Raw genomic sequence first — 26,724 nt, 5'->3', positions numbered from 1 at the left:
GGTGGGCCCGTTTCTCAGGTGAGGGAATGTATTGTATGAACCCCCATCAACCTGATCACTTTTCTCTTTGGCCACGCTCCTGTCGCAGTGTGAACTCGGACTGTACTGTGTGCCTGCTTATGGGAAGCTCTGGGGGCTCCCGGCTGCCCTCGCAGAAGGTAGAAGCGCTCTGAGTGGGGACCTAGGTGCTGACCGCCTCCCTCAGACACGCGAGGTGGAGCCCCGTCCTGTTCCCCCGTCCGTCCTGTCGCAGGCCTCCTGAGGGTGGAGGACAGGAGCGCTCCGTCCGCAGCATCTAGCTCGTCCCGCCTGCGCTGCTGGCCGGGCTACCGGTACCTTCTAACTGGGCACACGGTTGTGCTTCCTCTCACAGGTCCTGGCAGTCTGTAACTTTTGAAAGACAGCCCGCCTCCTTCATCCGAATCGTGGGAACGCACAACACAGCAAATGAGGTAAGGGTCTCTGCTCGGGGGCGACGCCGTGCTGTTTCGCGACGTACAGGTAAATGCTGCATCCCGACTACGTGGAGCTGTTTGTTCTCCCCGCTCATGGCCTGCTGTTCAGACAGCTTGGTACAGAGGAAAGGCCTGCTCTTACACAGGGGGGATATCATCATCATTTCTAGATGCCTCTTCACTAGGAAATGAAAGCCAACTCCTATGGCTTTGCTTACTCCCACCAGCGTCCCTGTGGAATCGGCAACCACAGAGACCTTGAGAGGTCACACATCCTATCCTCAGAGTCTTCCGTCCTCCAGACAACAGCTATTTCAGAGGTCCCTTGGCCCTGTGAACATGGTGTTTAAGGAACCTCAGCCCCACGGGGTCGCTGTGGCAGACGATCGCTGGCTTTCTCTGTCTCTTCCATCCTATGCCAGGCTGCAGAGAAATGTTTATGACTGGGCCTGTTCCTCCCCCGGCATCCAGGCCCGGATCATTCCAGTGGACCATGCCGTTTGTAGATGTTTACTTTGGGATTTAACGAGGGGAGAGTGGACGGATTGTTTTCCCCTATTTTGAGGGCAGCAGTCAGGTGAAGGGCCTGCGCCTCAACCATTGCCATGCTGTTTTCTCCGGAATGTAAATGGCCCCAGAGAAATGCACTGGGTTCCTCTGGATCAGAAGAGAGGACAGGGGGCGCCTGGGTGGCTCTAAGCATCTGACTCTTGATCTCGGCTCAGGTCATGATCTCAGGCTCGTGGGATTGAGCCCTGCGTCAGGCTCTGCACTGGGCATGAAGCCTGCTTAAGATTCTCTCTCTCCCTCTGCCCCTCTCCCTGCTTGTGCTCGCGTGCTTTCTCTCTCTCTCAAATAAATAAAATCTTTTAAAAATATTAAAAATAAATGGGAAAAAAAAAAGAGAAGACAGTGTCCTTGGTGAATCGAGAAACCAGGACATCTGAGTGTGAGGGAGGGCACTATTAATAATTATACCGGGACAGCAAGTATAAACCAGGACTGAGCCAGACATACCAGGACTGTCCTCCCCTCGATAGCCTGTATTCCCAGTGGGCTTACGCAGGCACCTGGGCATTCACGCACACCATTTAAGGTGAGACTAGTGCCAGTCACCTGTAAGTTAACTACTTACCTCTTCTGTTCTTTGAGTGGGCGTTGAGTGAGCACTAGTGGCCAGACACTGGTGTCTAGCATATGGCCACGCTGTTGACTTCATCTGCTTATCACGCCCTTGCTTTTTATGCAGTCGTGTGTGTTTAGTGTGAACCTCTGAAGGACCGCTAGTTAAAGACAGGAATCAGGAGGAACAGTAAGGCTGAAACTCAAGAGGGAGACGAAAGGCATCAAAACAGTAACTGCTCTGCACTTTCACCTTAAGCTGCTCTTCTCAGATCTGTCTGGGACTGACGTCCTGGGCATGTGACCAGGGCAGCTGCGTGGGGCTCCACACCCAAAAGGGGCTCTGTGCTTGGGGTTTCATGCTCACCAGCACCATCTTAAATTCTTCATAATTTTACCTATGAATTTGTTTTTATAAGGGCAGCCGCATAGGACAGCGGAGCATTCGCCAGGGGCTGGGAGCCTCAGCTCGCACACAGGCCCCCCTCTGCCCCCTCAGACCTTCCCAGGACAGGTTCTCAGCCACCCACCCCTGACCCCTGGTGCCTGGACCTGCCCAGCCTCCCCTTTTTAGCCTCCCCATGACCACTGCCACCCTCCACTCCCTGTGGGGGCCCCGCACGTTTGCAGGGAGGGTCAGGGTCTGGTATGAATCTCACCTGAGTCCGAGGATAGGGCCCCGGGCGCCTATGAGGGTCTGCCCTGGCCTGAGGAGTTCCCCTGTCCAACGCATTGCAGCAGGAAGTCACAAAGGAAAACCCTGTGTCAGGACAGGAAAGAAACTGGGGGAGGAAAGAAAAAGCTTTTTTCCTGCTTTTTGAATAAGAGGCTCTACATTTTCATTTTGTGCTGAGCCCTGCCCATGACATAGCTGGCCTGGTTCACGCATTCGTGTTTGTCAGGTCAGAGTTCTCCAGAGCGCGTCAAGGTGTTCTTGGTGCTTCAAAACGCATTTTAAAAAGTGAAAATACTGTGATAATTTATATTCATTTTGCCTTTTTATTCATTTATAACAAAAATGATACATGCCTACAATGTGTTTCTTGCAGAGAAGAGCTGATAAACAGAAGCCTGAAACTTTCTCTCTTACCTCTTCATCTCACAGACCTGAAAATTATAAAAGTAAACAAACTGAGATTTTTTTAAGGCATAAAATTAAAAAACTGTAAACATTAGTTCATAAAAAGCACTTTTTTTGATGAGGTAATGAAAGTAAATTTTAATCTGTATGTTAATGTATATTTGAGCCCCAAACCAAATATCATCATATTTTTAAATCATATTTTTTTCTTTTAAAAAAATTATAATTCTGGTATAGTTAACATAAAGTATGATATTAGTTTTAGGGGTATAATATAGTGATTCAACAATTCCATACATTACTCAGCCTGTTTTTAAATTTTGCCAATAAATCTCAATTTTTATTACCACTTAAATTTATATTAAGTTATGTGTTTATCATGTACCAAATTGGAAAACAATTTATCTTTACATAATACTAAATCAAGGTAAAATTGAATATTTTTCATTTGCAGTCGCTTATTTCTTATGTAATACATTGAAAAGAACTCCAGACTGTTCTGTCTTTAATTCTTCCATGGGATTCTGCAGTTAGGTATTCCAGCAGAAGCAATTCTAGGTCAGAGAAGGCCAAGGAGCACTGGGGTCAATCTGACGAGGGTCTCCCAGAGTTTAGCCCTCACCCTCTCACCTCAGTGACCACATGAAGACCGGTTTCTTCGGGGAAGAAATCCTCAATGTGGTGTTGCCAACTGGGGAACGTCTTAAATCATAAAATAAATAATGAACGGGATCAGTAGGCAGGACCCACAAACTGTCTTTCCCAGAGCACATAAGAAGGCACAAAAGTGCTGAGTCTCCCTGGGAATCAGGAACGTAGCAAACGGGGGCGCCTGGGTGGCTCAGCCGTTAAGCGTCTGCCTTCGGCTCAGGTCATGATCCCAGGGAGCCCGACATCGGGCTCCTTGCTCGGCAGGAGGCCCGCTTCTCCCTCTCACACTCCCCTTGCTTGTGTTCCCTCTCTTGCTGTCTCTCTCTCTCTGTCAAATAAATAAATAAAATCTTAAAAAAAAAAAAAAGAAGAATGTAGCAAATGCTCAGAGAACATTCTTTCCTGCAGCACGCTAGTTTCTGGGGCAGCATTTTGGACAGAGTATCACCTGTCTCAGAGAACAGTGGGAGTGTGTATCCATCGGTGTGGTGGCGTTCAGAGATGCGAGACACAAGGTTGCACTAAGGAAAGAGGGGTGACTAGGGTTGGTCAAGCAGGACTCCTGGGGGAGGCAGCCCCAGAGGAGAGTGTGGCACAGCTAGCCAGGGAAAGGAGGCTGGGGGCACAGTCAGGACACAAAAATGGAGGAGGGGTCCAGGACAAGCCCCATCTCTAGTCCCATGGAAGCCAGAACCCCACCGTCAATCAGAATATTGGGGTCATGGTGGCTGCTTTCTCACAGGGGAGGGTTGTAGAGGGAGAGGCAGGGTTTCCTCGGCCTGCCACTGCTTGTTTGCCAAGTGACGTCCACAGCCTTCGTTGAGTCAGAGCCAGGACCCTCAGATACCGAGTGTTACCGAGGGCTTTCGGTAATTTCAAGAACTGTAGCTGCACGTGTGGGTAACAGAAAGAGAACGGTGGGTGAATGACTTTGCCACATCCCCCACGGAAGACCGTTTTCTGCAGGTGCTGCCCCATCCAGAGAGGAGCTGGGGAGGGGGGCAAGGGGAGCCTCGCTCAGGGGGCCTGTGACTTGAAGAGCATTCGGAGGGGGTGGTGCTGGGCTATTTGGGCAGAAGGTGGAAAGCGCCGGCACCGTGTGTCCGCGGGAGGGGGGCCACCTGCAGCTGTGCGCTGGTGGTGCTGGAAACCACCCCGACTTCCACATCCCGCCCGCTGCTGGAATAGCAGAGCCCCACCCCACCCCACACCAAGCTGAAACAGCCTGGGGTTCCTTGCCCAGCGTAGACGAGTGTGTCCCGCCGCGGCGGCCAGGCCTTGCTGTGGGCGAGGCCCACGTGCAGTGTCCGCGTGCCGATGTCCCCCCTTCCCTCCCATCGGGCTCTGGGGTGACAGCAGCCGCAGCCACAGCGGAGGCTCAGATTTCTTGATCACCTGTTTTGGCACGCTTCTGATTTCCTGCAGCATTTCATCCCTGTCCTCTGGGAAGCGTCTGTCTGCTGCTGGCATCTGTCTCTCATCTTCCTCCGTGAGCCCGCAGCGGGGAATTCAGTGCATTTTTTAGCTACGTTGACGACCCCTGTCGATAAATTTCCCTAATGCTTACCTGACAGACCCCGCCACTTCCTTCGGTGACCCCCGGCCCCTTGGGTACTTGGCATCCTCCTTGCCACCTATCTCAGCCCCGAGAATGGCTTCCTTTCGTCCCCGCCAGCATGTGCTTTGTCATCGTCCGCGCCGTAGGGGCCCCGTGCCCCGAGTGCCCCGCGCATGGCTCGGCCCGCCGCCTCCGCCCTCGGATGCTTTCTGCTCGGCTCCTGTGCGCCCGCAGGGCCTCCTTTGTCTTCCCGTCACGCTGAGCACTAGATGGCAGACACGGCCGCCCTCTCGTCCTGCCTCCTTCAGTTGCTTCCATTTGTCTGACTCCCTGGGGCCGGCAGCCACAAGGGTCCTCCTCGGCTGCTTCCTCAGGCGCGTGACGCTGGTCTCATTCCAGCGCAGTGGCCCATCTGCCTCAACCGCTGCTCAGTCTGAGTGCCCAGGGGGCGGACATTTCTCCCCTCTCCAAGCCTCTCTTGTCTGAGAAAGGGTAGAACCGGGGCCCCATGGCCGGCGCCACGCACGTCCTGGCGGATCCAGGGCTGCCGCGCCGGGTGACCGTGGCTGAGCCATGACGGCTGGGACGCGGTGCCCCGCGCCAACCCCTTCCCTCCCATTTCAGCAATGATCGTAGCAGAGCCGCAGAGGCGCACACCTCCATCCTCAGAGATCAGACCGGGTCCGAACGGGATCTGCCTGGGGACCTCTGAAACCCAGTCCGTGTACTAAAGGAAACAGAAGTTACACCTGTTTCGGGGTTGGGGGTTGGTTTTCTTCGTTGTTGTTAATTTTGGCTTTTTTATGGTTTCTATGGAAGCCTGGGTTTGAGAGCAAGTTCTGGAGTGAGTTTTCAGTAGGCAGAGAGCTCAGGGACACAGACAGCCCCTGGGAGGACAGAAGGACTGTGGGAAGGATGAACTGTCTGCAGTATGGAAAGACTGGGGACCTGCTTGCAGGAACCCACACAAGAGCCTTTACCAAGTCAGTAACCAAAGCTGTGGAGGGAATTGCCAGGCTGTCGGCTGCTCTCAGGCTTCCTTCTCACTCACTGGATGGACATAGCTGAGGAGGGGGGCTGTCATATGTATCTGTGTGTCCCTGGCACCTCGCATGGGCCTGGTGCGTGTACGCATGGAGTGCCTGTCGGCGGAGGGAGTGAATGAAGTGTTCGGTCTGTCCATCTGTCTCTCCCTCGTGCATCATCAGCCACCAAAGGCAAGGATTTAGTACTACGGTTTGTCACCGTCAAGAGCCCGTGGTACTCCAAGACAGGCTTCTGCAGCCACACTGGGGAGTTTCTGAAACCAGACGCTTTTGTACGTGGAAAGGTACATATGCCACATACGTCCGCGTGCCCTAGTTGAAGACCCGCATAGTGACAGCTATTCTCAGTGTAAATTGCAATTGCGGCTTGTGTTTACTGATCACTTACTAGCGCCAGGCCCTACTGCACACCCTTGAGGCTCGTTACACAACCTAACCGGCATACGTGAAGGAGATTCTATTCTCACCCACTTTTTAAAAACGAGGTAGCTCAGTACCAAGTGCCGGCGAGGATGGGGCACAGCGGCGGTCCGCCCCCAGCACCGCAGGAGCATAAACCGAGGCAGCTGCTCAAGAGGTTTGGTGACGGCGACATCGACTCGAGTTGAACATGTGCACGCCTGCCCTGAGGCTACGCATCTCACACCTGTGTGTGTGCTCTGAAGAAGCTCTGACACACGTTCCGGATGCAAGAACAAAGATGCTCACAGCAGCACTGCTCGTACTGGACCCAAGCAGGACACCTGCCGTCATCCGTCCAGGGAGAGCGGTTGAGGCAAGCATCGTCGGGCCGTGACGCGCAGGGTCAGTGTCCCAGCATGTCGAAGGCAAGAAGCCAGACAGGATTATGTTCCTGTAACGTCAAAAACAGGCCAAAGTAAGCTATCACGTATAAGGATGTGGACACAGGTGGTTAAACTTTTCTTTAAAAAAAAGCAAAGGAATAATTATTATTAAAGCCAGAACTGTGGTTTCCTCGGGGTGGGGAGGCTTGGATCAGGAAGTGCCGCCCACGTGGAGGGAGCAAGGGACACCCACAATGTTCCTGGGTTCTTGACCCTGGTGGAGTCTACGTGGCATTCACTTTATAGTTATTCAATAAGCTGCACATTTGCAAAAGAAAATTTGATGAAACTAGAGCTGAGAGATGTTAAGTGTTTTGCCCAAGGTCATCCTGCTGGCGAGTGCCAGCCAGGATTTGAATTCGGGCAATTCAAACATCCTAAAACATCCAGACTGCTCTGTTTCCCAAAAAGGCACAGTAAATAATGGTAAAGCCACAGAAGTGCTGTGCCCAGCACAGAGGTGGTGAGCAGACGGCTCTTGTGGGCACACTTCGGGCACCAGTCCGCACCAGATCTAGGAGAGAAACCAAGGCAGGGCCCTGGCTTAGGGCCTCCAGCAGTCAGCCAGTGAAGAGCAAGCCGTCCGTGCTGGAGCCGGCGTGCAGCCAGGGAGCCCAACGGCACAGCTGACGTGGACGGAGACAGAGGCTGGGGCCTGAGGAAGGGGCTTCCTCATCTCTAAAATGGACCACATGAGCCTGGCCCTCAGGACTGGAGAGACACGGATGAGACTGGGTGGCAGGGGGTCGTGGAGGGTGGGCGGTCGCAGACTCCCCGGGCTCGTGCAGGGAGTAGCAAGCAGCTTGTGAACTTGCAGCACCCGCAGGACAGAGAGTCTGCAAGTGGCTGCTTGAGCTGCCCTCCAGGACCACTCAGCACGGAGCCTGCAGTGAGGCAGAATTTATTTACAGGCTTCTGTCAGGCCGGTGAGTGGCTGTGGGTCCCAGTGCCATCCTCGTTCCCATAGCAACATGTGGCTCGAGTGAAGAAGAAAAACACAAAAACAGGGAAAGGGACTCTTTTTGTTTTGTTTTGTTTTGTTTTAAACAACAAAACTCCTTCCTGACCTGGTGATAATTATTGCCCAGACACCCCCACCAGGTCTGCTCACACCCTCCACCCCTGGCTCCCCTGGGGTTTCCCCCTTACGGCATCCTCTAGAGGCTGTGCTCTAAGCCCCGAAAGGCAGGTGTCCCTCCACACAGCCACAGGCTGGCTCTCCAGGCCAGCTTTCCTGGTTGGTCAGCGCGAGAACTGAAGCAAACATCCCCGGGGGCAGAGACTCCGAGAGAGAACAGAGCAAATGGACTGGTTAGCCTCTCTGTCAGAGAAGGATCGTACTCCTGTACCTACTGGGATTAGGTGCTTGTACACAATGGTTTGGGCGTCCTGTCAGCCCTAAGCAATATTGAAAAAGTATTGTTCACAATCTGGAAATGTCTCCCATTGAAAAGGGTTTCTTAACTGAAAACCATGTTTTGGGCTGTTCGGATGAATATGGACAGATGCTTATAAAAAGGGGTGTTTTGTTGGAGACACTTGGACTTCACTTTTAGAGGAACGAAAAGTGAAACATCCCCACAGCCTGCAGACAGACGCTTAACCTGTGCTCCTGCCGTGGGCATGAGAAAGATGTCATTGTCACCGGTGTCCGGATCGTGAGCGCTCGTTGAACGCGGTGTGGGTGCATGTGTCACCACCGCAGACTCAGGGAAAACGGAGCAGGCGGTCTTCAGGGTGGCAGCGTTCAGAAGCCATGTCTTTGTGCCTGACTTATGGGCAGATATCCCTGAGAGGCGGTCATGTATTTTATCAAGATATGTCACCTTGGAAATGTAAGTCGAAAGCTCGGGTCAGGAATCCTATTTGTATTGGTGGGCATGAAAGCAGTCTGGGAAAATTACTCAGGAGAAACCCGAAAAGCAAGGTAGAGCCATGGATCAACATTTATTAAATTTTCCCAATTTCTGCTACATTTCACGGTGGACCCTGAGCGCAACCTGGGAAAATTAGCCGAGGCTCCCGTGCTTCTAAGAGCCTCGAAGCTCCGTCGAGCACATGGTGCTTGGGGAGTCCCCGTAATGAAAGGAGGCGCGGCCGGCAGCCGGCCGAGGAGCTAGCCCGAGCACCGAGAGCCCGAGCACGAGCGGAGGCCCGCACGTCTGTGCACATCCTTTCCAGGTGGCTCACGGAGAAAAGAGCGCCCCAGACGCTCTCCAACGTGTCGAGGATTATGGCCCCCAGAGAGGAGAGGCAAAGTGATAATAAACAGGGGCTACAAAAAAGGACACCCGGATAGTGCGGAAGGCTGTGTCGGATTCGTACACACGACTACATCCCAAATCAGCCGGCCCCTCTCGGGGGACAGCTCCAGAGGCCGTTGAAGCTGGTTCAGCGAAGGTGCCCCTTCGTGAGCAGCGGCAATCACACAGGCTAATGGGATACATGATTGCCGAAAAGGGGACGCGAAAATGATGCGGCGGCGGCGGTAATGGTTTTGCATAAATCAGTAGTGCGACTCTGCCCTGTATGCCTCATTCACTTTTGGGCACATCCTTTCCGAGGGGTATTGCAGTCTCGGGAAGGTTCATGGGAAAGAAATGGAATGACACAGCTTGTAGGCAAAGAGAAACTCGGGACCTGGCCGTTCCCCCTAGAGGGAGGCAGAGGAGCTTAAGGGTGCGGCCCCGCAGGCCGTAGCTTCAGAGGGCACCCCGCGCCCCCGGGGGGTCGTGAGGACACCCGAGCCCTCGGCTACCTCCCCTGGTTTCCGTGTGGACAGAGCAGAGGCCCTGCAGCCTCTCTTCCCTTGGGCGCTTCTGCGGGGGGTGGGAGGCCGCTCCTGGGAAGGAGCCAGTTTCCGCGCAGCAGGCTCACTTCCCACCCCTGCTCCCAAGAACGGAGTCGGGCCCGCTGTCTGGGTGCCCGACGCGGTGGTGTTGCGGCAGGAGCCCGGGAGCTGGCGGGCCGTCTGGCGCTGTGCCGTGGTGGGTTCGGGGCCAGCACGCTGTTCTGCAGAGGGGTGAGCGGGCTCAAGAGCGGCTCGGCCCTGAGACTGGATCCCGCCGCTCACTCCTGGGACCTGGGGCACGATGCCGGGCACGATGCCGCCTCCTTCGCAGGAAGTAAACGCATACCGGCAGGGGCGCCCCTGCACCCCCCTCTCCCCCGCTCAGCACCTGGTCCATGGTTGTGCTTAGTGGGGCGCTTGAAAAAACAAAGACAGGGAAAGGATCTGAAGGCGAGGACAGGCCCAGGAGGTTGGCTGGGCCTGGAGCCCCCGGGGGCCCCCTGCTGCCATCTTCTACGCCCGGCAGGCTGCCATCTCTGCCTCCCTGAGAATCCTCCCAGCCACTGCGGACCCTTTTCTTTCTTGTGTCCGTCTTACCGCGCCTGTTCTCAGGTTCGTTTTTTCTTCCTTTAAAAATGACTCTTTCCTGTTTATCCCAAATCGCTGAAGTCTACTTCAGGGGGTTTCAGGGTTTGAGGTTTCCTGTCCCTGCCTTCTTCCTTTAGACACCTTTTCCCCTCCTTTGCACAGTTGTATTATTTGTATTCCTTTTATATTATTTTCAATTGAATCCTTTCCTCAGTCTGGAGCCTCTGGCCCCCTGTTCAGGTCTGGCCAGCCCCTTGGAGTGCTGCCACGAGCCATGCCCCCCACTGCCACCCACCCCGTACCCCCCTGCCCTCTCCATCATCACCCTTGGCTGGAGAGCTCCAGTGGCCTCCCCTGCTTCAAGGGCTCCCTCCTCTGGCCTTTCCTGCTTGGCTCCCTCAAGCTTCCCGACTCAGCTCAGACATCTCCCCCAGGAAGCATTCATTCCCGACACCCCCTGTCGGCTGGCGGGGCAGCCCTCTATGCCCTCACGGCTCCCTGTGGGCCCAGAGCCCCTTGCTTGTCGATGAATGTGTCTGCTGTCCCTTCCAGATGGTACGCCCTCTGAGGGACCAGGCCTCACATGCTGGGCATGCAAGGGGTGCCTCACACGTGTTGTAGAGTGAATGACCTCCTGACCCGCACACCCCAGTCACCCGGTTCCTCTGGCCACTCCTACCACACATGTGGGGCTCAGTCTGTCCTCTCTGCCTGGCAGCCAGAGGCACCCTTCTTTTCCCGACTTCCGCCTGCCCTTTGCCCGCCCGCTGTAAGTCCCACTGCACAGTTTACCTCTTCGTGGACTCCAGGCCTGACCCATCTTCCCGTTTGTAACACACCCTGTTTTCACTTAGAACTGTCAGCACAGTTTGTGACTTACTAAAATTAACTGTTTCCTGTGTGTTGCCTTTGAATCTGGCAGAGCCTGCTTGGCTCTCCGGAGATGCTCAGGGAACCCACATTAAAGTTCATTGGTCCTTCAGGGACACCCTCGGATCCCAGACTGAGGCTCGGCTCGGAGGTGGCCCCATCCCTCCTGTCTGGTCACACGTGCCCACCTCGAGGCAGCCGGCAGCTGGGATGTCCATGGCCTCCTGTCTGCCCTAACTCAGATGCAAGGGCCGGCCACTGGTGGCAGGGGAGCAGTGGCTAGGATCTCTCGAGGAGGAATAGCCATAGCCATCTGAACGGCCCGCGGAGATTTGCTGTCACTATTGCTAGGCTTGTGGGGAGTAACAACCATTTGCACTATTATTTTAAAACAGGTGGGTTAAATGGGCTAAAGGTGGTTGTGCAGTTCACGTCACCCAAGTTATAGAAGAGAGAAATGCAGGCTGGAAGTGGGAATGACAGCAGGAAGGAGGGCAGCAAGAGGCAGGCCAGTGAGCATTTATTAAGTGCCCACTATAGACAGTCTTCCCGGGCTTCCCCACCACCGTGCGGAGCAGAAGCCCCTGCCCCTCAGGGTAGGGACGCTGATGGGACCCTTTCCGAGATGAGAGGCACGTTCTGAAGGGCCAGCCAATAGTGCCCAGCCCTACAGAGAGCTTTTTTAAGCTTATTTTTCAATTCAGAATTGAAACACTGAAGTGTTTATTCCTGTGTAGGGCCTGCATGGGAGAACGGACAGCCATGCCTTGGTCCTAGAGTCCTAAGGGTGCTGAGATGGGTAGACAGAGGCAGGAGTGGGCCAGGCTTTGGGGCGGAAGGCCTGAAGACTCACAGGGCCTGTGGGACAAGAGCTTGCCTGGAAATTAAGGGCACTGAGAAGCTCGCAGGCGCATGGGGAGAGAAAACCCCTTCCACACAGAGGAAAGGTAATGAGGAGTGGGACAAGTGTCAGTCAGTGAGCAGATCAGCGTCAGGACCTGAGGAATAGCCTCCAGAGCTATGGGCCCAGAGCGCAGGCTGCGGGATTGCACAAATAATGGGTCAGAGAGTGTGACGGGGCAGGGTAAGGACTCGGGGTCAGAAAGGGGGAAGGGGCAGTAAGTACAGCGTGTGCACATTTCCCTTCCAGAGGGTGGAGATGTGGGCTCTGGGGACAGAGTGTGACCAGTTTGGACTGAGAGAACAGGATGTCTGTTGGCTTACGAGAAGCTCCAGCAGGGGGGAGGGGGTCTTGAGAGAGGGTGTGGGTGGGACTCCAGGCAGCGGAGGTGTGTTCTGGGGGGGGCTGTCCCGATGTGCCCCCGGCAGCCCCACCCACACTTAGAAAGAGGTGTGCTCATAAGCCAAAGAGACCGTCGCTAACCCACCAAAAGATGGTCTTGTCACTTGAAAAGCTTAAAGAATGTTAAACTGAGGGAGAAGAATAGATTAATAGCGGCCACTTAGAAGATGTTCAGATTTGCCCTGCGTGGTACAGGTCAGAGCTGATGGCGCAGACAGCTCAGAATCACAAAGGGCCCTCCGGTCAGGCTGTCGTCAGCTTAGCACCTGCAGATGGGCCCAAACAGGGAGATTTGCTCTAACGGGCAGAGAGGAAGGGAAGAAAGGAAAAGGAAGGAGGATGGGGGTGACTGGGTGCCACGAGGCCCCCAGGAAGCGCCGTGGTGGGAACAGGGCCGGCCTGAGCTTCAAGGAGAGAAATCTGCTCGCTCTAAAGGAACCCAGCTCTGCCAAAATGAACAGGACAGACCTGAAGCCTCATGGCCTCCGTTAGTCTTCACATTAGAGTTTGAGATGTGAAATTTGAAACAGCGGTAGATAAATGAATTGAAGTGGGAATACGGGGAAAATAGTGATGCAGAAAGGTGAGCACGGAATTTATATTTTAACTATAATCTCACAGTTGCCATCACATTTGTCTTCTCCTCTGTGAACCTGACTCCATAGTAGAAGGTTGTGTGTGTGTGTGTGCACGTGTGTGTGCCCGGTGCGCGTGCTCGAGCCGTGGAGGCCACAGAGCCCCCGGGATGAAGGAGGGACAGTTCCTTGTCGCCGCCCCCCACCCCCGCTTCTGCCACAGCTGCATCGCCTCCCTCAAGGAGGGGAGCCGGTGCCCACCAGCCCTGCCCTGCGTCCTGCCCACTCCCGGGGTACCATTGCCTTACGCCGTACAGACAGGCCCTTTCTAGAAGCAGACTCAACCCACACGGGCAGATTCAAAACTGAGCGGGTCGTCTCCAGCCAGCAGGCCTGCGGAATAAAGGGAGCGAGGCAGGGATTGCCATTGTTCTGGAAGCAGTGGGTGGCCCGGGAAGGCAGGCACTGCGGCCTGCCTGTATGGCTGGGCAGGTGCCATGCCCCTGGGCCACATGGCCTGCCTTTCATGGCTGTCTGCACAGGCTCCAGGCACCCAGTAGCCGGGGCAAATATCACTACAAACCAGGTACACACTCAGCATTTGTACCCAAGTTCACCGATGACTTTACAAGTTTCACCATCTAACTTCTTTAAGCAGAAGCCTGGAGACAAAAGGGAGAAAGCCTGGGAGAAGGTAGTACTGTTTGGAGAGCCAGGGCCCTACCAGCTGTCTGTCCAGGAGGCTCTGGTCGAGCGGCTGGGCTTCTGCCCCGACGGACCCCCTGCGACTCCCCCAGCCTCCGTCCCTGTCACATCAGCAGCCCAGCACCCCAGTTTGTTTAAGACTCTCTTGCACCATCAGGCCCCTCAGGAACTGGAGCTCACCCCTAAACCCCATTCCAGCTGAGGCTGCCATCCGCCCCTACTGCCAGCCTCCAGATCACTACCCCTGCCCCTTGCTGGGGTCCACCCCTTCCAGGCTCCTCCTCACACCCCTCGCTCTCCCCAGTGAGCCTGTGCGGCCCTTCCTGCACCCCAGCCCCGTCACTCCGGCCGCCTGGGCTCCAGCCTCCTGTGCCTGCTCATCCCAGAAGGTTGGGACCCCTCTTGGATTTGTTCTACTTTGCTGAACTTCGCCTCTGACAAGTAAGCAAGGTTGATGTGTGTTTCTCTTGAATCATCTCATGGACTGTAGCTCCTCCCCTTGGCCTCTGTGACCTCTCGCCCAAAGCTCTCACCCCTTGTTGAGGACAATACCGTTGGCCCCCACCTGACCACACTGTCCTCCATCTGCAGGCCGCCCTGCCCCTCGTGACCGGATGAGTCTTTCCAAACATCCCAGCACCTGGTCAGTACCATGTGTACTTTTGAGGCCAGAGTCTTTGTTGTTGGAGCTGACGTGCAGGCCCGGCCCCATGGGAAGTGTGCAGTTGGTGTTCGTGGGGCGAGCATGTCCCGGAATGTTCCTCCGCAGAGACCTCGCCGGCCCTGCCCACTAAGATCTTCCCCTCAAACACCACTGGGCCCTTTCCTCCCAGGTGCTGACCCGTGTTATTCCCCTTGCCTGGAACACTTCTTTTTTTTTTTTTTTTAAAGATTTTATTTATTTATTCGACAGAGATAGAGACAGCCAGCGAGAGAGGGAACACAAGCAGGGGGAGTGGGAGAGGAAGAAGCAGGCTCATAGCGGAGGAGCCTGATGTGGGGCTCAATCCCAGAACGCCGGGATCACGCCCTGAGCCAAAGGCAGACGCTTAACCGCTGTGCCACCCAGGCGCCCCTGCCTGGAACACTTCTAACCCCAAAGTGCCCCTCCTTCCCTCCTATTAACTTTTAAAAGCACTCCCTTGAGGGCTTAGAGTCTCCTAAGGGCAGCAGCAGTGGCCTTCAAACATTTTGTTTGCTTATCCCCTAAAAGAACTTGGGAAAAAAAAGTATAAGTAACCCTTTGAACATTTAAGGTTGAAAAGTAAAATATTAAGTTGAAATACAATTATTCTTATAAATACGAGGTAAAAAAATACACATTTTTATAAGACAGAAGATGAGGAGCCAATTATTAGGAATAAATATTTGATGATGTGATTCACTAAAATAGATTCCAACCCACTCATCGAATAAGGCACACCAAATCCGAACGTCATCGTGCAGAACTTGCACGTGGGTTTTAGCCAGTGTATCTTGAAAATGTTTTAATTCTGGAAAAAATCCCAATTATGTTTAAAAAATTACACGAGTCCTGAGCACACCTCAGTTCTGACTTGTGAACCTCTCCCCGGGGCGCAGCCGCGCGCTCGCGGGGCCCGGAGGTGCCAGGGCCCATGCCGAGGACAGGTCAGGGCTGAGCCCTCGTTCCGGGAGGGGAGCGGGCGTGTTCGCAGGCAGGCCTCGCAAATACAGATCCTGAGGATCTGGAAACGCATTCCCTTAAAACTGCCAGCGTGCTCCTTGGGAAGTGGCTCCGCAAACCCCACACCAGAGACCACCGCTGGTGGGCGGGGGGGGGGGGGGGGATGCTTCCCTTCAGAGAGCCCGGCCGACCCCAGGGAGCCGCAACCCCAGAAGGATCTGGCCGTAGGTGGGAAAAGGAATTTCCATGTGTGCCGGGGAGGGCGGTCAGCTTCCCTGAGGGGGGAAGCTGCCCGCCCAGCTCACACAGCAGCGGTGGCTTCTGTTTCACGCCGGGCGTGTCAGGCTCACACCCACACACCGTGCTGTGCGCTGTCCGGGTCGTGCCCGTCCTCTCCAGGGGGGCCCCGCACTGGGCGCAGAGCTCAGGCGGCTGCTCCGGGGACTCGCGGGCTGTGGCGAGCTCTCCTTGGCTCCCGGGGGCGGCCGGCTCTTGCACGCGAGGTGTGCATTCCAGGTGCGCCCGTACGGTGTCGAGGCGGAGCCCCCTCCCCGGCACTGCTGTGCAGCCCGTGGTTCTGCCTCCGGAGCGACTGGCTCGGACCCTCCAGAGAAGCCCGGTCCTCCCCCAGGGTGATGCCCTGCTGGCTTTGTATTTTTTGGTATCAACTTTGTGGACGTGTAATTCACACACCCGACAACTCACCCATCAGGAGCGCGCAATGCCGTGGTTCTAGCACGAGTTGTGCCGCCGTCCCCACAGTCCCTGTTGACTTTTAACCCAGCTGCCAAAAACAAGATTCATTCGTTAACTAAAAAAGAAGAGCTCGTGTGACGAGAGTAACCCGAAATGGAATAATCCAGGGAGAACTTTTTCTAAAATATTTTATTTGCGCAAACACAAGCAGGAGGAGCCACAGAGTCACGGGGAGAAGCAGGTTCCCCGCTGAGCAGGGAGCCCGATGTGGGACTCGATCCTGACACCCTGGGATCATGACCTGAGCCGAAGGCAGACGCTCAACAGACTGAGCCACCAGGCGCCCCCCCAGTGAGGACATTTTATAGGAAGCCATGTCGGACTGCCTGTAACTTACAGACCAGCAGCCCGACTTCTGGCCCGACTGACTGAGACAGGTGTCCCACTTTCTCATCGCGGCCCGGGTCTGCGGGGTCCTGAAGGACCTCGGCTGCCTTCTGGTGGGACACCCGCCATCGCTCACCGGCCCTGTGCTCTCTCTCGCCAGGTGTTCCACTGTGTCCACTTTGAGTGTCCGGAGCAGCAGAGCAGCCAGAAGGAGGAGAGCAGCGAGGAGTCGGGGCCAGGGGAGCCCAGCCTGGCCGGTCCGCAGCTCGACCCCCACGCCCTGCAGGCCCCCAGCGGCAGCTCCCTGCCTTCCAGCCCCCGCTCCGCCTCGCGCTCCCCCAACCGGCAGCACCAGTAAAGGGGGCGCCGACGTGGAGGCACACGGGTGGGCCCCGAGGGCAGGGGCCAGGACTGGCGTCCTCCCAGGAGGGATCTCTGTTGACCGCCCGTCTCCCTTCCTGGGAGGAGCAGATGGGGCTGCAAAAACGGACACAGAACAGGCTTTCTCCCAAGGACGGAAAGGGGCTGCTTTGTTCTCCTCAATTTGTTCAAATCAGGCTGGTCTCCAGGGGGAGAAAATGGGTCTTCAATCTTCATCAAGTCCACCATTAACACCCTACCTCTCTCATCTCACCTGGGCCAAGGGGACAGAAGGCGGCGTAGCCAGGCCGTGTCGGAATACCGAAAGGGGCCCGAGCTCCAGGGCAGGACAACACGTGAGGCCTCTATTACCTGCAGGTGCCCCTTAGGAAGTGGGTTTCCGTAGAGTGGTTACTTTTATGGAACACACGGCCCTGGCAACTAAGTGATTTTTCTTTCTTTTAGTTATTGTCCATTTGCTGAATCATAGGTGTTCCAGATCTTGAAATGTTCAAACAGCAAATCACTTGTTTAATCCCTTTTGACCCTGTAATTTTCCTTCCCTAGTTTTGAACGGCTAAGCCTGGGGCGGAGCGGGCGGTGCTGTGCTCGGCTCCTAAATGAGGCACCGAGGCGGCGTCAGGGCACCCGGTCTGACGAGGAAAATCCTCCGAGGAAGTTCAACCAAATACAGAATGAGCAAATCAGTCCGAGGACACTGGAGTTAATAACCGCTCGAATTCCTGAGTTATTAACCTGTCATTCCTGAAGCGTCTGCAGCCTTTGAGCTCGGGAGGCTGACGAGGAAACAGTGGCTTTGCCACCTGCTGACTTCCTGCTCCGAAGTCTGTCGGTGTATCTGTAAGTCTGCGCTGCTTCCGGTTGGGCCGAGCACGGCCCTGAATCACCACCGGTTAGCTGGCCGTGGGGACGGCGGCACTTCTGGCGGCCCGTGTCAGGAACACGAAACTGGGGCTCTGCAGCGAGGGCTTGCTGTGTTTCGCCCCCAGACCCAACTGCCCGGCCGGGGTTTGGAAGGCGCCGCAGCTGTGAGAAGCTTTTTTCATCCTCGTCCAGCCGATGCCCCGTGGCTGCCGTGGCCACCGTGGCTGCCGTGGCCGGGTGCGGCTCTGCTGTGCCCGGCGCGCACTGCGCTGGGGTCCGCCCAGCTCGGGGGACCCCGGCCCCGCTGAGCGCCGGCCCTCCGGCCCCGGACGCAGGCCCAGGCCCTCGGCGCACCCCGGGACCCCGCCTGGAGGAGGTGGGCTCACAGGGCGTTCCTTTCCGGGTCTTAAAGACACGTCGGCTGTGGGTGGACGCGGAGCCCCTGGGCCCGCGCACTAAACGCTTTCGCCCGTGCAGCCAGGTCTTGAGTGGTCGCTCGATATGGGAGCAGCAGGGCCGTCGGACCCCACGGCCGAGCAGGAGGGTGGGCTCTCCGTTTGATCACGCCGCGGGGGCTCCGGGTCCCGTCCCGCTCTGCTCTCAGCTCGCACGTCCGACGCCTTCCCCACTGTGTGGGGCCAGCGGGACCCCCGAGGGGCGCCCGGCATCTGGGGAGGGGGGCCCACAGCAGATGGCAGCGCTGCTCGCTCGCCGTGGGTGGCCGCCCCGCGTGACTTGGCCACTGCCTTTGTCGGCATCCAGCACGGGTGGCCGGTTAGCGTGGAGAGTTCTGTCCCCTCGGCACCTCCCTCATCAGCGCGGTGGCTCAGCCCGAGAGGTCAGCAAGAGCAGAGCCGGGCTGTCGGTAACGTCTCCATTCAAGGTTTCTTTCTGAAGTCTCCCGTCCAGAGAGGAGTCCGGGGGCTTGGAGGCTGGCACCGCTGACCTGGGAACAGGGGAGTGGGCTGGTGAGGACCTGGAAGGTTCCGGCCCTCCATCTCCAGACGGTTGGGTCCCACCGGCCCGGGCACACGTCACCGTCTCAGACACAGGTGTGGCTGCTCAATGTCACATGGAAGAGCCACAGGCCGCGAAGCTTGAGCTCCGGGCCCCTCCCGCCCCCGGCTTGCTGCCTCCTCCCCTGCCCGGCGCATTCCCTCCGTGTCCCGGCCCTGAGGGCTGTCTCCGGAGCTCGGAGTTTGTCTCAGCAGGTGCGGGACGGGGAAGATGAGGCCTGCCCATGGCCGCAGGGAGGACGGGGACATGGCCTCCTTTGCTCCCCGAAGCTGCGGCCACCAGCGCACCGCCCTCGGGTCTCCTGGGCCTGACGCGAGGCCTTGCTTGCACGGAGGGCCGCGCTAGACCTCAGGCAGCCGTGGACGAAGCTCAGCAGGAGCCGCTCGGTCCACCTCCTGTTACCGGGCCGGTGGGCTCTGCCTTCCGTGGTGATTGGCGGAGCGGGGTGGAGGGGGGGCTCTGTCTGCAGGCCTGGCAGGGCGGGGCCTTCTGGAAGGCGCCTGCAGACCCCAGGCAAGGTGTGTGGCCCCAGACATAGGCAGGGCGAAGCGTGGATCCGCAGGGAACGAGGGGTGAGTGGGCAGCGGCTGGTCCTGCCGAGGGCTCCTCTCTGCCGCCAGCTGGACCCAAATACCCCCAAACTGGAAGAGACCACCGGAACTCAACGGGAGTGCGGATAAGACAGCCTGGCGCGCAGCCAGAAGGATCCCCAGATGCCTGCAGAGTCCCAGACCCAGCAGAGGGAGGAGGGTGCGCCCCCTGTAACATGTGAGGAAGGACACGCGGCTGGGTCCCCCAGGGCCCAGATGAGGGCCCCGCCCGGTGAGGGTGCAGCCTGGGCGGTAACACGTTTGGGGAGAGGTTGGGCGAGGCCTGGCCCTCCGTGGGGACAGATAGAGGGGTGCTTGTGGCCTCTGGCCCGCGACTGGGATTCTTCTCCATTGCAAACCGTAAACCAGCACCTTTGTGACCACCGCCCAGGGCAGGAAATCGAACACTGCCAGAAACCCCCGCCCTTCCCTCTAGATCACAGTTTGGGGCAAGAATTAGCTGCCCTGGGGCTTTGGGGGATAGCCTTGCCTTCTGGCAGCTGCTGGGAGGGCCGGCTGGGGTGACACTGAGCACAGCAGGTGGGGCCTGTGTCCCCCGGCCGCGGAGCTGGCAGCCTGCTCTTTGGATCCGGCGCTTCGGATTTGGAACAGGTCTGTAGTACGACGAGCGCACACCTGCCCGGACGCACACCTGTTTCCCCATATTCTCAGTGCTTTTCCTGTTTTACTTCTTCGACTTTCGTTAGAACTACGAGCCCGTGATGGATGTGGGACTCTTCTCAATTGCTCTTTAAATTGTCACTTTTTAATCTTATTAAATGAAGTGTCGATACCTGACAAATACATTAAAAGTGTTTTATTCCTAGAAGAGTTGGGAAAAGAAATTATTTTCAGCAAGAGTGGGATGTGTTTGTTAGACTGATTCCTTCGCCAAAAAAAAAAATGAGTTTTTGAATTGTGCAAAAAATTGCTCAGTGGTTATGCTGTCGCCCCAATTGTCAAATCGCTGTGCAGACGGCTCCAACACCATCAACCTCACCTTTTTTTTTTTAGAAGATAACAAAATTGTAATCACTTATTCCTTCTAGCAAACTCAGAAGAAAAAAAAGGAAAGTATAGTCTGCGATGAAAGGCAGAGCCTCCTGAGTGCGCCGAGGCCACTTGGTCATAAAGAGAGGGCGCGAACCCCATTGCGGGCTTCAATTAAGAACCTTCCTTTGGACAAGGAAGAAAGGTGTCAAAAGAGAAAAAAGAACATTAAAACTGTCTCCTTCAGGAGTTTCTCCTCATTAGCGTTTGCTTTCTGGTGTCACCATGTTAATCCCACCTCCCATGCAGGTGGCGGGGTCCTCCGGAGGCCGCCGAGGTCGGGAGGCGCCGGGCAGGGCGGCCTCTGGGGCGGAGGCCGTGCTCCATTTCTTTTGCCGCTCCAGCCATCGATTCCGTGTGTTTGTCCTGACGACAGCTCCAGCAGGAGTTCCGTGCTCATCAGTGGCCCGGGAAATTTAAGATGCAGCTCATGGTTCTGTACCACCATCGTTTTTATTATTATAATACTAAATTAGATGGTGCCTGGTGCCTGGTGTTTGCTCAGGACTTTCCGGAAAGGGGGAGGGGAACGGTTTCGACAGCATGCAGGGCAACTAGGACGCGCTGCGCTGTCTCTCCTCCTCGACGGGGACCGGTCAGCCTCATTACTGGAAGGGGTCCTGAAGCCCGGGTGGTCTGAGAGAGCGCGGACAGGGTGGTGAGAAGGGTTTGGGTGGAGGACAGACCTGCTTCCCGAATGCCTCAGCCCTACCCCGGGCAGTGTCGTGGGGAGGAGACGGGATGCGGTGCTTCTGCTCGGTTCCATCAGACTGGCTGAGGGGAGCCATGCGCCTCCTGCCTCTGCAGACGTGGGAGCTGCTCGGATGACTGCGAGCTCCCCCACTGGACCCCCCACGTCCCTTCAAGCAGGACTTCCCGCTCCACAGATGCGGGCTGGGACCTGCCTCCAGTGCAGGGGTGTGGAGTAGGTGCACAGACGAGCTCCCCCCACAGACACACACTTTGAATATCCCCGATCTCTTAAATTACTCGTTAAAAAGTATTAGTAAAAGTAATAATGCCCGTGGGAGAACATTCCAACCTAGCAGAAGGGCCAAAGGTGCCCCTCCCTCTCATCCGGCTCTGAGTCACCCTTGACCTGGGCCAGATTGGTTCCTCTGTAACTGACTCATTGCGATGGGCAGTAACGGCCCCCTGCTCCCCTGCCCCTCGGTCCTCCTTCCCAGCACCCTGGCCTCTCCCAGACAAAAGCCAGACTGAAAGGAGCCCTCCCATCCCATCAGGTTAGTTTCTTTTTCTTTTTTTAAAGAACTGAAATATTCCCCAAGGGGCCTCATGGCCTAGAGATTCACAATCATCCCCCTATAATTTAAGATAAGTGTCTCGAGCATTTACCATTTGCATCTTGAATATTTATAGCCCTGAGCCAGGAGTGGGGGGAGGAGGAGGCCTCCACCTGCCTCCACCACGGTCTCCTGCCCGGCTGTCCCTGCAGCTGGGACAGCTGAGGAATGCCACCTCTGAGCCAGCACAGAGGGCCTCCATCCCGTCTCGAGGTGGGAGGCGCCGGCTCTGCGCAGAACGGGGAGCGCCACCCCGAGCAGAGGGCGTGGAGGAAAGATGGGCAAGAGGGTTCGAGAGGCTGCTAGGGAGGGGATCTGGGTTCGGGGGCGTGGGTTTCCGTGGATGCCCTGGGAGCCCTGCTGTCACTACTCCCATCCACCCATCCATCCAAGCAGGAGTGCCTCAGGGTTGCTGTGGGGCTGGACGGCTGAGCCACGCTTGCCAGACTTGTGTATGCGCTGAATTTACCAGAAAGCACCTCCCCTGCCCTTGGGGTTTCTGGGCCATGCTGTTCTCTCGCTCTCAGCACCCCGTCTCTGCCAGGGCCCCGCGTGGCACGACGCCCACAGGTGCGCGTGAACCCCCCGCGCCTCCGCTGCTGGTGGGTCGGGGCCGTGACCCCACGTGACTGCACTCGGCCACCTCGGACCTTGGCCTGGCGCTGACCTTGTCGCCTCGAACAGCTTGGATCGGGTGGGCATGCGTTTCTTTTCTGAACCTGCACTCAGGACTCACTAACGTCCCTCCGCTGGAACCTGCCATCAAGGCGGTTTTGAAACCGGATTTAGGACGGACTGCATTTCCAACAATCTGTCGAAGTGCTGAACAAGACAAAAACCAAATCCAGAGAGACTGGGGTTCACCGGCAGCTGCTCGCCGGGTCCCCTCAGGCTGTGACCACCGCCCGGCCCAGGCCCTTTTCTCCGTGCCGGGGACGCAGCAATGACCAGCGAGCACAGAACAGGCCCGTGTCCTGCCTTCGCGGCATTTACATTGCTGAGGGGGGTGACGGACAACAGACGATACCCACGATTGTAAGTGCGGCTCCGGCCCCAGGGGAAGGTTGTGAGCAGAGGCGGCCCCGGTCTGACTCACACTGGTCACACGCGCCTGCGGCCAGGTGCAGATGCGTGTGATGGCGCTCAGCCTCGACCATGACACTCTGTGAATGCGCTAGAACGAGGCTCCCAGAGCCGAGGTACCACACACCTGTCTGGACTGCTGCAGTAGGTGTTCTTCGACCGTCTCGCTCCCTCCAGCCTCTTCCTTGGCCTGGAAGCTGTCATCTTGCCTGAAGATCTTAAAAGTGGAAAGCAAAAAAGATACCTTTTCCTGAAATTCAAAACTGTTGGCAGTGCCCAGGGGGCCCTCGACATCCTCAAAGGAGAGGACTGGAAGCGGCAGGGCCCTCGCCCCAGGCATCTGCGTGCTTGGCTTGGGGGCTTACGTCCTGAATCAAGAAGGCCCCGGGGCCTGGCGTCAGACACCCCACCCCATCGTGCAGCCACGGGCCTTGGGGCTCTGGAGGCGGAGCACCCGAAGACGGCGGCCTGGCGCAGGCCAGAGACAGGAAAGCTCTACCACGAGCCCGGCCCAGGCCCCCTCGGCCCCTCTTGCTGCCAGGAACCGAGGGCACTCACGGGTCATCCTCGGGCCCAGGACTGATGGGAATCAAAGATGAAGAGGAAAGCCGCTGCCCGGACAAGGGTCCATGAGTCTGGCCATCATTTTCCACGTGCCGGTTCTTGTCCCTCGTGGACGGTGGCGGAGAACGTGGCCTGTAGCCTCTTGGCCCAGCAGACTCTTGGGTAGAAACGGTACCGCTTAAGGTCGGTCCATTTATATGGCATGTACAAATTTTCAATAAATGCCTAAAATTCAAGCATCTTCATCTTAAGACAGGGTGAGAAGGGGAAAAAAACACCACCCCAGCTGTCCGATTGGAGAATTCCTGTCGGGAGCAAGGGCAGGAGGAGGGGGGAAGGTTGTTGCAGAAATCGGGGGAGAGGTGGTGCTGCCTGGACCGGGCGAGCTCCAGGGGCTGTGCCGGCAGGGCTGACAGGCTGGGGCGGGGGGTGCCGAGAGAGAGGCAGTGGGGTCAAGGTCGACTCCGAGTGGGGTCACCTTCACAGAACCAGGGACGGGGCAGCCAGCTGATGACACGCTGGGCTTGTCCAGAGAGAACGCAAGGAAGCTCAATGAACACAAAACCTAAAAGTCCCGAGGAAAAGCCAACCGCACAAGGTGGTCCGGTTGGTACTGGTCGGTCTGTGATGGAGGCGCCCTGAAGGGGACGACTTGTCTCGGTACATCAGCTCAGCAGAAGTTAGGGGTACACCTGCTTTAATGCAGGGACTGGGTTTGCAGGAAATAGCATCGTGTTACTACGGGAACTCGAGCACGCAAGGATGGCCCAGGTCATTTCCGCTTAGCTCAGGGGACAACCGGTTGGGTTTCTGTTTTTCTGAGTGTGGTGTGGAATGTCTGTCATGGTTGGATCACGTTTTTCTTCTCCGAGTTTGAGAGGAGTCCTGGAACCAGTCCCCAGACCGCAGCGAGGAACGATCCCCTGGAACGTGATAGAATACCAGGCCCCCACCCATGCCTACAGGTCCCGACTCGGGGGCCGGCGCCCCCCAGCTTCAGCCCTGACAACCCACCCGGGGCTGCCGGAACACTGAACTAGAGGGGCAACAGCCGAGACCCCGAGCCCGGAGCTGAGGGCTGCGCGGAGAGTCCGGTGTCACCACAGTGTTTTTGTCAGTGGGACGGGATCACCAGCAGGGAAGGCGCTGGTCCTGCGCTGAGCCCTGGAGCCCCAGCGGGTAGAGCCTGCGGAGGTGAGAGCAAAGGCGGCCGAGGGATCTGGAGACCCTGTGCCTGGACACCTGGTGGGCACAGCCCGCGGGGAGGGCAGGTCAGTGTGGCAAATGCCCCGAGGGTTCAAGAAGAGAAGAGGGCTGGGGCGCCTGGGTGGCTTAGTCGTTAAGCGTCTGCCTTCAGCTCAGGGCATGATCCCGGAGTCCTGGGATCGAGCCCCACATCAGGCTCCTCCGCTGGGAGCCTGCTTCTTCCTCTCCCACTCCCCCTGCTTGTGTTCCCTCTCTCGCTGGCTGTCTCTCTCTGCCAAATAAATAAATAAAATCTTTAAAAAAGAAGGGAAAAAAAAAAAAAAGAAGAGAAGAGGGCTGAGGACGGGTGGGATTTAGGGGGCGCCCGATTCGGGTGGAATCTGGTTTTCTGGAATTGACCACCTCTGAGACAGTCCCTGAGGCTGGCTGTGAGCTCATGTGTGGGCACCTGGGATCCCCACTTCTCTTTCTCAGTTTTTCCAATCCTCCTAGCACACTTTTCTCTCCTTTTACAAGGCTTGGCATCAGACTTCAAAGCCAGCCTTTGCTTGCCTCTGAGGGTCTTAGCTTTTCTTCCATTGACGAGATTTTTTCCACCAGCAACCAATGGTTATCTTCCAGTACCAGAACCTGGGCACGCCTGCCTAGGACTTGGAAGGATCAACCCTTCCGAAGTGGCTACACATTTTCAGTCCCTTCACCTGTCTGGGACTGCAAAATTTCCAGAATATTCTACTTGTTTCATCTATTTAAATTTTGAAGATCTTGGACTCTGAATTCAAGATGGCAGACGGCTAGTTTGGAAGGCCAGTCGGCTGTCTTGACTAAAATGTAACATGTGCAGTAAGATAAAATGAGCAAACACTGCCTTCTCCTCCCTCTCTCTAAATCACAAGCAATGACCAAAAAGAGAGTTTGCAAATAAAAATAACGGAGTGGAAAATAAGGAGGTGATGCCAGAACCCCAGGAAATGGTGACAGGTAACCGAAGAATTGCCTCCGACCACGATGAGCCTGCTGTGCCATCTGCACGCAGAACACAGTGCACAGCAATCAGAGCACCCAGGTCTCTTCATAAAGCGGCCGCGTCCTGCACGTAGCGGAGGCGAGGGGGGCGCTCCCGGGGGCTCACGCCCGGGCCCACGCAGCACCCAGGGCTGCTGCTGCTGCTGCTGCTGGGGGGGGGGCGGGCAGCCGGGCGCGGGAGCCGGTGTTCGCAGCCAACAAATGGAGCGGACGGCGAGGATGAAACAAGACCGTGAGCCACGGGCTCTGGGATGGCAGCTGGCACACAGGTGTCACCAACGCAGCCGCTCTGCCGACCTGTTCCCCAGCTCCTCCGCCCGCTGCCCTCCTCGGCACTCCTGGCGAGACCCCTCGGTGCCCCCGGGGCGCGTGGGCTCTTCAGAGCATCGCGGGGGTGTGCTGCGGGGGCGGGGGGCAGGGCCCAGGGGCGAACGGCTGACCTTGAGCGGCTGTGGGGAAACCCCAGCAGGTGAACCCGATGGGGACAGCAGAGTTTCGGGGGATGGGCCCTTTGGTGGCAACAGGAGACACTCGGTCAGCAGTGATCCAGACCTGGAGACGGCTCAGGTCTGCAGAGGCCCTGGCTCTTGGTCCTTAATAGGATTCCTACACAATTTAATGTCACAGCCTTTATAACCTCTTTTCCCAGTTACATTCTCGGGCCCTGGAGACACTTGTCCTTTCTGAAAGCTGGTTGGCTCGAATTCTTGGGGAATGCCCAGCCAGACCTGTCCTGACCACAACAGGCCCTAACACGACGAGTTCCTCCGTCCCAAGGCCCTGGTTCCTCCACATTTGGGTCAGACTCCGGGGAAAGAGCAGCTCCTCAGTCCCGCCTCTCCACCCACGGCGGTGGCCGGCTGCCCGGGAGCGAGGCCGGGGTGACTGGACGCTGCCGGTGGCCTCGAGGTATCCTCGGGAGCGGCAGAAGTCAGTCAACACACCTCACCACCTGTGTCGCCTCGTTCCCGTCAGCCCAGCGGTCAGGAGTGGCCGGGCCACCATGTCCCTCCCGAGTCTCTGTCATCCCCCACGCTGCAGGCACTGTGGCACCTGACAAGGGAGTGCCATCTCCGGGGCCGGGCTGACATCTGGGGCATTACTGATTAAGATGTGTCCTCTGTTTCATCAAAGGGCCCACCCTGGCTACGGGCTGCCAGCCAACACCCGAAACCCTGAGAGCCGCTGGGCGTCTGGGATGGCGAATTGCCACCTTCCCCAGCAAAGGAACAGGCCAAAGGGAGTGGGTCCCTTGGCCGAGAGGCACTTGGGAGAGGTCCAGCTGGACAAGAATGGTGTCCCGCCTCCCGGGCCACGGCCG

General features: G+C 56.9%; 1 protein-coding gene across 4 annotated transcripts in view; it reads left to right on the top strand.

The window, feature by feature from the left end:
* BTBD9 (BTB domain containing 9) overlaps window positions 1-23,407 on the top strand; it is a 407,526-nt gene extending 384,119 nt beyond the window's left edge. For 3 of the 4 annotated variants that reach the window (XM_045786315.2, XM_045786316.2, XM_045786314.2), the window contains exon 10: window positions 16,479-23,407. In XM_045786315.2, the coding sequence (XP_045642271.1) occupies window positions 16,479-17,067 (589 nt within the window). In that variant the 3' untranslated portion in view covers window positions 17,068-23,407. Of the gene's footprint in view, window positions 1-373; window positions 453-16,478 lie in introns of all 4 variants that reach the window. The other variant, XM_045786317.2, reaches the window with a different exon arrangement.
* Window positions 23,408-26,724: the final 3,317 nt, after the last annotated feature.

This window comes from Ursus americanus, chromosome 32 (genome assembly GCF_024610735.1).
Source record: "Ursus americanus isolate L20-20 chromosome 32, mUrsAme1.1.p, whole genome shotgun sequence".
In the NCBI taxonomy this organism is placed as follows: domain Eukaryota; kingdom Metazoa; phylum Chordata; class Mammalia; order Carnivora; family Ursidae; genus Ursus; species Ursus americanus.
This window is presented reverse-complemented; position numbering and strand designations above follow the sequence as displayed.